Source organism: Mus caroli, chromosome 9 (genome assembly GCF_900094665.2).
Source record: "Mus caroli chromosome 9, CAROLI_EIJ_v1.1, whole genome shotgun sequence".
Lineage (NCBI taxonomy): Eukaryota > Metazoa > Chordata > Mammalia > Rodentia > Muridae > Mus > Mus caroli.
The window spans coordinates 73758-84817 of record NC_034578.1 but is presented as its reverse complement, the minus strand read 5'-3'; the positions used below and the strand labels follow the sequence as shown (position 1 = coordinate 84817).

At 36.2% G+C, this 11060-nt stretch overlaps 1 protein-coding gene across 1 annotated transcript in view; it reads right to left on the bottom strand.

Annotated features, from left to right (window-relative positions):
• The window catches only part of Cwf19l2 (CWF19 like cell cycle control factor 2), a 73723-nt gene that overhangs the window by 16063 nt on the left and 46600 nt on the right, over positions 1-11060 (bottom strand). Inside the window, exons 13-16 of the mRNA XM_021171789.2 lie at positions 6565-6777; positions 4510-4626; positions 2684-2839; positions 1457-1537 (exon numbers count right to left, since the gene is read on the bottom strand). Coding sequence (XP_021027448.1) covers positions 1457-1537; positions 2684-2839; positions 4510-4626; positions 6565-6777 — 567 coding nt within the window. The remainder of the gene's footprint in view (positions 1-1456; positions 1538-2683; positions 2840-4509; positions 4627-6564; positions 6778-11060) is intronic.

Sequence of the window (11060 nt, the reverse complement as noted above, 5' to 3'; positions counted from 1 at the left end):
CCCAAGATACAATTTGCAAAACACAAGAAAATCAAGAAGAAGGAAGACCAATGTGTGGATACTTCATTCCTCCTTAGAATAGGGAACAAAATACCCATAGAAGGAGTTTCAGAGACAAATTTGGATCTAAGATGAAATTATGGACCATCCAGAGACTGCCCCACCTAGGGGTCCATCCCATAATCAGCCAACAAAGCCGGACACTATTGCATATGCCAGCAAGATTTTGCTGAAAGGACCCTGATATAGCTGTCTCATGTGAGGCTATGCCAGTGCTTGGCAAATACAGAAGTGGAAGCTCACAGTCATCTACTGGATGGAACACAGGGTCCCCAACGGAGGAGCTAGAGAAAGTACCCAAGGAGCTNAAGGGATCTGCAACCCTATAGTCGGAACAACAATATGAACTAACCAGTACCCCCAGAGCTCGTGTCTTTAGCTGCATATGTATCAAAAGATGGCCTAGTCGGCCATGACTGGAAAGAGAGGCCTATTGTACTTGCAAACTTTATATGCCCCAGTACAGGGGAACGCCAGGGCCAAAAAGTGGGAGTGGGTGGGTAGGGGAGCGTGTATGTGTGTGGGGGGAGGTATAGGAAACCTTCGGGATAGCATTTGAAATGTGAATAAAGAAATTATCTAATAAAAAATTGGAAAAAAAAGAATTCCCCACCTAAATGCTGGAAACAAGCTGTTTTATAATAAAAAGATATTAATCTTTATTGTTTTAACAACATCCTAAAGAAAAGAAAAGAAAAGAAAAGAAAAGAAAAAGAAAGAAAAATAAATTTGGGGCAATGGAAATGGCTCATTGCTTCCTTGCCACACAAGAGGAAAGAGCTGAGTTAGGATTCCCAGAACTCAATACAACTTGATTAACCTTACAAGTCCATAATCTCAGATTTTTTGTGGCAAGATTGAATGCAGAGACAAGAAAATCCCTGGAGGCTTGTGTTACCTGGCCTACTATATATAGTAGCATATAAGATACCAAGTCACAAACACATGGATATCTACACACAGACACACACACACACACACTCACTCTTTTCTTCTTAAATGAAGGGGCAAGAAAGGGAAGGCAGGGACAGAAAAATGGGGAATCCCAAACTTGAAATAAAGCTCACATAAAAATTGTTTCCTTGATTGTAATACCGATGACAAAAATGCTCTTCTCCTGAGATGCTCTCAAGGCAGAAAACAGGGCCCACCACATCTGATTTAGGAATTAACAGGGCAAGGTCTGAGGACCAGAAGATATATTTATACAAATAAAGTGCCCCTACAAATAAATAAGCATTTTATAAGCCAGAGAAAATGAAAGTACTTTCTTCTTAATTTGTATTTTACCTTTACTTACTCAGGCAAAAGGCCTAATTGTAAAACAAGAGGTGGGCATTCACAAAAAATTTTAAAACTACAATAATTTCTTATAGTAGCAAAACTTAATACTCACAGACTTTCTAATATCTTTTGAAGACAAATCAATCAACTTCTTATTCATGGACCATTCTTCATCAGATTCCATTATGGCTTTCTAAGAAACAACCATTTGAAAATGAAAAAACTCCATAGAGCAGCAAATGCAAAGAAACTGGTTCTTGTTTTGTTTCTTAGGTGAATGCTGGGTACAGTGCATAGAATAGACTGTTGTTATGAATGGATGAAAACCTTAATTAGAAGACCGAAAACTAGAACTACTTAACTTGTAAAAGCTGACTTTTAATCAGTGAAAATATTCTTTTACTCATTATTAACTCTATGGATCAGCTCAACTTCATGTGACAAAATGTGGTCCTTGAGAAAATTAAGCAATTTAAGATACAGCATGCTCTATGAATACAACATTTCAATCTTTTTGTACTCACAGAAATCTACTCAAATAAATTCATTTAATTTTACTATTCTTCTTGCATACATCAAAAGACTATATATGATTTGTGGCTACCAAAAAATATTTCAGACCCTACAACAAGGGAGTAAACATATAAAGAAAAATTAGTTTTGAAACTAAAGGCTACTTTTAAAGGCAAGGATAAAAATACATGGAATTGGAACTTTAAGACTTTCTGCTGGGCGGTGGTGGTGAACGCCTTTAATCCCAGCGCTTGGAAGGCAGAGGCAGGCGGATTTCTGAGTTAAGGTCAGCCTGGTCTACAAAGTGAGTCCCAGAACAGCCAGGGCTATACAGAGAAACCCTGTCTCAAAAAAAAAAAAAACAAAAACAAACAAACAAAAAAAGACTTTCTAAGTTAAATAGATAGGTACTAGTTTTAAAATAATCTTATTTTCTTTTGGCTACCATTAATAAAACATATTTCAAGGTGAAATTAACATTCAACTAAATCCAATTTAAATATATCCTATAGGCTGTTATTCCCTGTTTATGAACACGTTCATGACTTGAACGTGTTTCATGGTAAAACCATGATTTAATTAGAAATAATTAAAAAAGAAAGTGTAAGTCACTATTTGATAGCTTATTTATACTTCTAAGCAAACCCCCTTTAAAAAGTTTCAAAATTCTTTATATAGAAATATACTTGAACTATTTTATGCTTTACCTCACTTTTTAATATAAAATTTGTTATTGATATATTAAAAAAACATTATTACAAATATCCTCTAAAAACAGATGTAGAAGAAAAAAAAAAGAATGTATGGAAAACCTGCTAATAATTACCTTAAAATAGATGGGAGCCATATCACCCACTTCCTTTGGGAGAGGGATACACTCATAAACCATATGATAGTGTTTCTTCAAACCCATGTTAGTCTCCAAAAAGATACAATCCAATTCTTTATCTTCAAACATTTTTACCAATGATTTTCGAAACATCTAGAGGAAGAAGAAAATGACAAAAGGCACATATTCTAGAACTGCTTCACATTAGCAAATGTTTTTATCCTAAAAACTTCTGGTTAGATGGAATAATTTGAGATGATCAATTGCATTAAAGGCCCAATTTTTTTCAAGCTCAACATAAAAAAAAAAAGAACACTATACAATTTAGATCTTTTATTATTTCTAATTTATTGTTGTTCAAGTATGTTTTGATGAAACTGTCTCTACCCTTTCTACCAAACTTATAAGATCCGAGGTTAAATCCAGTGATATCAGTAAGACTACATAAAAAGAAAACTGAAAAGGAGATCCTGCATTTTCAAACAACATTTTTTGTTAAGTCAAATCACTTCTGAAAATATATGCAATACACTGCTGTATAAAGAGAGGACTAGTCCTCAGAGTATAACTAATTGGGAAGGTCACACACATTTGGAAGTAAAATCAGAACTCTGCTTCTTCAGCCCTCTGGGTAGCTGTCTCAGCACTCCACTCTCTAGTCACGTGTAATGTCTACTTATCTTCCTTTCACAAGAACTTTCATGCCACTATCTGCATGCAACAATTTGGTCCCACTACCCTCAGTTCTCCATAAGACCTCTGGCTTCCTGAACTCTGCAAACTGCAATGTTACCTGAAAAATTACATTCATGGGCTCACTATCTAGTGGACAGAGTAAATGTTTTTATCCACCTTGAAATGTTTCACCACATATCTTAATTTCTCACAGAAATGTACAGCATACACACAAGATTCTTTAAATTAAATGCTTCTTTAATTCTGTTAAATCAGTTTTTCAAAAATGTTTAAATGCATCTCAGAAAAGTCCTGCAATAATCCTGAAGTTCAAATTTCCATACTTTTCACTTTTTATTAAGAAACATTTTTTTCATATCAAAAATAATTCATCTGTTGCTAGAGTTCGAATAATGAACTCTGAGAGTACAAACTTTACTGAAATAGCACTGAAAGAGAATGCATTTCATAAAATGCAGGTGACTATGTTCTCTTGGCATCTTTATCCACATTCTGCAAAAACTAGCATGTACTGCCATCTCTTTTGAAGTCTTAAAATTCCACATTTTCTAACCTGGGTCCTGCTGAGCACTGAAGAAAATAAAAATGTGCCTTCCTTATTAGTCTTTGTGAGGCCCTGAAACAATTCAGAAACTATTTATCCCACGATGTGCCTTTCAATCTCTTAAGGAATCAGCCATCAAATTATATAAGACAGTTCAAAGCCAGAGCGCACTACGAAGGGAATAGAGAAGAAACAGAAGCTAGAATGATGCACAATCACAATAGCAGTGAAGGCCAAGGGCAAACAGTAACTGCTGCCTGTAAACCTAAAGCCACAGCTTTTCATTCTCTGAAACTTTCTTCTTGGATACAGTTTAATAAGAATGATTATCTCCAACTACAAAAAAACACTAATTAGAAACCCAATTGACTTTTCTAAAAAGTATTTACGTTGTCAGTTCACTTAGTTAATAAAAGATTTCAAAAAAGGAGTATTTGAGGAAAATAAAAACAATGACAGATAGAAACATGACAATGTATAGACACCTACAAGTTGTCAAGTAAAGATATCAAATTTGTCTTAATTTATCATAATGATTTGCAAACCTCTTCACGAGCCTTACAATGAGCCCTGCAGTACTGACCTGAATCTCCTCCCAGATATCTTCATCTAATACAGTGGCTGCTTGATGATGTTGCAGAGGGACTATGAAACAGTGTCCTTCAGTAAGAGACCGGAAATTGGGTAAACATAAATAAACCTAGGAGCAAATTCCAATGATGATGTGTTATTTGGTCATTTGTAACAGACGAAACCACAGTAGTGAGATCATGAGACTTACTAGGGCAGTCTGGACAGTAAGACCTATTTATATCTTAGTACTCTCAAAAATACTTTTTTACATTTAAAACATCATGGAAATGGTTTCGAAAAAACTGGGAATTTAGAATATATGTCTCAGTTTTCACTGACAGATATTACAGACTAAGACGTCTCAAATAAAAATAAGAACAAATGTCACTTGATTTTTATCTGAGGGAACTATATACATATAAACACCGAAAACAATTCAGGTCCAGTTCCAAGCTACCCTGAACTAATCTTTAGTCTCCTTAATAGCCAAGTATTGCCCTCCTCTGTTTGCAACAACCCTGTGACCAGTAGGTAAATCTTTCAGGATGTACAACAGAGTATTAACATCCACCCACAAAAAGCTATGAAGCCTCAGAATGATGAAATTTCCCAGCTGTTCTATAACTATAGAACTATACCTTTTCACTAATACATAAAAAAAGGGCCTTGATGCGATTTTTTTTCCTTTTTCCTTATTCTGTTACTCTAAAAATATTAGAAAGTTGTTATCACAATGGAACATGAAACTTGGATGACCTAAATCAGTGTTCCTGGGCTGTGTTCATTCATATTGGGCTCTTAAATAAACCATCTCTTACTCCTTTGTAAGGAGAGATATTTTCTTTTATTGACAATATAAATTATGTGTTACCAGACAGAACAAAAGAGAGTTAGACCAGCTAAGGGGAAAAAAAAACAAGCCCAGGATACCTTTATCAATCTGGCTAAAAAGTTTATTTACATATATGATCACCTATAACCTGAAGCTATTTTTCTATTATATACAAGGAAGTATTCATAAGTATATGAATGTTGAGAAATATAATAATAAATGTTAGCATTCCTTCTAGGCTCTGCCCCAGTTACCTGGCAACAGCTAGGTATGCCAGGCTCAGTATAAAAGGGGCTGTTTACCCTCTCCTCGATCTTTTATCCTCTTATTCTTTGCCCCTTCTCTCCCTGACCTCTTTCTCCCTCTCTCCCCTTCCCGCCCAGCTCTCTGCATGTATTCTTAGCTGTCCACTCCCCTTTCCCTTCCCAACTCATTTCCATACCCTAAATAAACTCTATTCCATATTACATCTGTTTTTTCTTACTTCTTTCTCTTCAGTGCCAAGGCTTCTTATTCACTGGTATCTCAGAGAAGACTTCTAGAAAACCTTTTCAAAATATGACCCCTCCATCATTTATCCCCCACTTTATGACAATATGTTTCTGAATTGGAGTGATAATTAATCTGCTTATTTTTATTACATTTCAAAAGAAGACAAACTTCAGAAGTATAACTGCCTACAGCACTTGCCTAAGTAGATGTCAAATTCAAATTCCAGTAGTGCCCTCCAAAAAACCTTGAAATGAATTTTAAAATCATCCTGATTCCTTACTTTTCCATGAATTTACACAATGTGAGAAATAGTCACCAATAAATATTTATTTAAATAAATGAATGATAATCTATGAAGATAAGATCCTTGGAATACCATGGTTAGCAAAGGTTATCTCTGAATTCACAAAGCTAAAAGACTTGGCGAATGACCCAACTAACAAGTCAAAGGAACATCAATAAAGTGTTCAAAGTGTGCCATAATCTATGAGAAATCAAATATATGTTATGAAGAATTAAGTAAAGAAATGGAAGCTGCTTTGGATTAAGGTTCTAAAGGGAGATTTAGTGTTGAAATCAATTCTATCATTCGGTCATAAAGTTTGACAACAGCAGAGCCAGAATTGGATTCTTAACAACTGAATCACATACAACATGGGTTAAGACATTGAAACACTGATACTTGGTCTACTAAAAACCCTAAGAACTATGGTCACTTAGAGACCATATTTTATTTCTTACCTTCACACCAATTGCAACAATAAGGTGCTTGGGGAACTGAGAGCTGTCAAAACAGTAAAGGCACTTTGCCATTTTTGCAGCAAGACTCTGGTGCTCAGCAATTGCTCTTCTCCTCTGGCTCTCTTCCTTCTTACCAAGATGCTCTTTCTCAGCTGCTTTGGAGACAAACATGTCATCCAGAGTATAATAGTCTTCATCTGATTTTCCCATAAACTGAAAAATCAAAATAATAATAGTGGGAGATAAAAGGGGGTAGTTAACACTTTGTTGAATAATGGCATCCGAGAGTCCTATCTGTAAATACTATGATGCAACCTATAATTTTTAAATAGTTAAAATTAAGCTTGAGCTCAAAAAACAAAAAACAAACAAACAAAAAAACAACAACAAAACCCAATCCATCTATCATAACTGAGGCCACCCTCAACTTCATCACAGCGAAAGTCCCTGAATCTTTAATAAGTATAAACTCATGTCATTCAATTATTTTTCTAGTACTATAATACAGTAATTATCATTATGTTCACTTAAGCTGAAAGGAAACCAAAAAGCAGAGGATAAGTCATTTGAAAATACAGCACATACAATATATAAAAAAGTAAATATTGCTCCATTTGATCTCTACTACTCTGACACTCTCTCCAACATATGGACAAACACAAATTTTTTGGCCCTACTTAAAATCCTTATCTCTATAATGTATACAAGGCCAAATACAAATTCTGTTATAGCTTAGAAAGAAAATGATAGATCCAAATGGTTGGTATAAAGGTAAAGACTCATAATCAAAAGTGACCATTCTCATAATCTACCATCAATGACTTGAACACATCTGGCCACACATATTCATTCTCTATGTTCTACAAAGCAAGTGTTAATGTTCTAAGGCATTGTCCCTTACCAGCTTGCACATAATCTCTGACCCATTCTTTCCATGCTATTCTTCTCATTCTTCAACTGTAGCTTTAGATTTATTTAGCTGTGATCCCCAGGAAGAAATGTCCTCAATTATGCTTGTCCCTCCAGAGCATTACCATCAGTCTCATAAAGACTATACTGTGTTCAGCGTTCATGGACTTGTTTCTCCCTTTTTACTACATTATCTTCCCCTCAATCTTCTATCCCCAGATACTTAAAAAATCATCAAATACAAAGCAAATATAAGACACTTGTATCTTAGCAGACTTTTAAAACAATTTAAAGACAGTAGCTCTTCTCTTAAGTAAAAGATTATTTCGAATCAAATATTATGAAGGATAAAGAATGACCATGCTTTAATTCTAGCACATTGAAGGCAGAAGCTAGTGGAACTCTTTGAGTTCAGGGTCATCCTCATCAAAATAGTGAATTTCGAACCAGCAAGGGGTACATATTGAGGCCTGTCTCAAAAAAAAAAAAAACCACCACTTTTCACGAAACTTAGTAAGTAAGGGAAATACTTTCAAAAACCTATAATCTAATTAGCTAGCATCCGGGGAGAATAAACTATGGCTCACAAGCTACTGTATAGGCCCAGCCATGTCTTCTCTATCGCCCCTTCCCCCATAATTATTGAAATTTATATTACTGAAGTACAGCCTCACATTTATTCACATGCTGCATATGGTTGCTTCTGTGCCATACTAAGAAAGCTGAATATAAAACAGAAAGCCAATAATTTTTCCCATCTGATCCTTTATAAGTTCGGTGAACCCTGTCCTTTGTAGTCTCTTCCTGAAAGTATCTAGTACTACTGGTAGTAATATAATAATACTAAGATAACACTATTTTTAATAATATAATAATTCAGCTATTTTGTTCACAAAATTTGAATAGTAAAGCGATTATGAGTAGCATTTATAGAAATGGTTATAATATATACCATTTTTTACTTTTATACACATTTATTATTATATCTAATTTTTACCAGATCTAATTTTAATTGTTAAAAGTACAAAACAAGTTATCACTATGCTGAGGCTACTTATTAAGCAGAATGATCTGAAAGACCATGCAAAGCCAAGAGTTTAATAGCCACCTGTCTCGACTAGTTTTGTTGCCAACTGGAACCATTGCTTTGCCCACTTAAAAAAAACCAAAAAAACAAAAAACCTTATTTTTATGAGAAGTTGCCTATGTTTAGTGTTCACCCAACACACCCATAAGTAAAAACTGATTACAAAGAAAATGGGTTGGTAGTGTTTACATCTTTGTTAGCTGGTCCAACAAAAAGTAACATCTCCATTAACATAAGGAACAAGAACAAAGCAATACTTGGGTCAAAATACAAACAGAAAACACTACTACAAATTCAAGTATAAAACTTAAGCCAACCAACATGTGAAGAAAAAGTTCATGTTGAATGTTTTAATTGCATAAAAATTTGCGTGGTGTGTAGTTTTAATAAATCCCATCAGAAGTGTCTTATTTCTGCTTAAAACTATTAGGAAATACACAAATCACATTAAGAAAAAAACTCAGGGGAGGAGATAAATGGAAACACTGTATATCCTAGGAAGTTTTCTCATAAATAAATATAATAACGATAACAAGCTAGACTGACAACTTAACAAATAATACATTTCCAATCATTAATTTCTGATACCAAGGCAAGCATGATGGTGCACACCTACATTCTCAGCCATTTGGGGTACTAGAGCAAGAAAGTTATACATTTGAAGCTTACCTGGGCAACATAGTACAATTTTATCTAGCCCCAAACCAAGCTAACCGGAATCTACACTGAAAAACTGGAAATCAGATCAGTGTCTTTCCCCCCTTTCATCATAGATGGGAACTAACAGAAACCCACAATTGGACACTGTGCAGAGAGTAAAAGAGACCTTAGACCACTTAGTCCTAAATAGGATGCCTTCACTAAATTTTTTCTCTCAAGACTTCAGAAGCTATGAAGAAGACAGAGTAAGAAGAAATTGTAAGAGACAGTGGGGATGTGTAGCCTCCCCCAGCCTGAAGCAAAGCGGGCTGATGCAGACCTTGTCACCACTGAGCTAGGGCCACCTGCGGTGCAGCTTTCTGACTTGGCTGGCTTCTTTTGAAGTGTCAACTGCCCTGAGATTCTGCTACCTGCTGAGAGACTGAACCTGTCTTCCTGAGACATTCCTGAATAAGCAACAGCCTGGCGACCAAGTGCTGACAGCATGGCAACAAAGCACCAAGGATGGACTGGCAAGGGGGATGGGCCTTCCCCCTTCTAAGCACAGTCTCTTAGTAAACTCGCAGGCTTTGATCAGAGAAAAATTGGTCTTGGCTTCATTCTTTTCTCGCCATCTTTCTCTCTTTCAGCCCCAGCCTGCCTTCCGGTTCATGTAGGCCGCCGGCCGGCCTCCTACTACAGAGATGGAAGACACCAAGTGACTTCCAAATACAACAAGCTTGACACACATACAAACTCACACTCAGCTAGCATTCACACATCTAAACAGATCCAAAGCATGTGGGATTCCAGCACTGAGAAGTGAAGTGGACATAAGTCCCCAACGGTAATCCAGAAGCTATCTTCAAGCTATCTTCAAGAAGCCAGCACTGAGAAGTGAAGTGGACATAAGTCCCCAACGGTAATCCAGAAGCTATCTTCAAGGGTTTTGTGGTTTTGTTCTGTTTTTTCTTTTCTCGTTTTTTTATTAGATATTTTCTTTATTTACATTTCAAATGTTATCCCCTTTTCTAATTTCCCCTCCAAAAATCCCCTATCCCCACTCCCCTGCCCCTGGCTCTCCAATCCATCCACTCCCATTCCCACTCCTGGCATTCCCCTATACTAGGGCATAGAGCCTTCACAGGACCAAGGGCCTCTCTTCCCATTGATGATCGACTAGAGTCACAAGTTCCACCATGTGTTTTCTTTGATTGGTGGTATAGTTTCAAGGAGCTCTGCGGGTACTGGTTAGTTCATATTGATGTTCCTCCCATGGGGCTTCAGTCCTCNTCAGCTCCCTGGGTATTTCTCTGGCTCCTTCATTGGGGACCCTGTGTTCTGTCCAATGGATGACTATGAGCATCCACTTCTTTATTTGCCAGGCACTGGCAGAGCCTCGCAGGAGACAGCCGTATCACCAGCTCAGAAAAATTAGATTTCCCCAATGGAGTCTCGCTGGGTATACAAACTACACTTAAAGGAGGTTCTATGCCCAGTAGCAGATGGCCCCCAGAAAACAACCTCAATGGTATTTTTTGTAGATGTTTTTTAAATCTCATAATGCTTTAGGCACAATTTATTTAGATTGCTCTTGAATGCATTATTTAGCATTACTGGTCTTTTGCTTGTATATTATGGGTTCTAATTTTGTACTTTTATGTGTGTATGTTTCCTGTGCTGCTTCTTTGTTTTTTTTGGTTTGTTTCTTTTTTTTTTTTTAACCCCTGATTGTTTTTTTTAATTTGTTTGTTTTCTAGAGAGAAAGAGAGAGAACATGGGCTAGATGGATGGGTAGGTGGGGAAGATTTGGGAGAAGATGAGGGAGGAGAATAACTATTATCAGAATCTATTATATGAA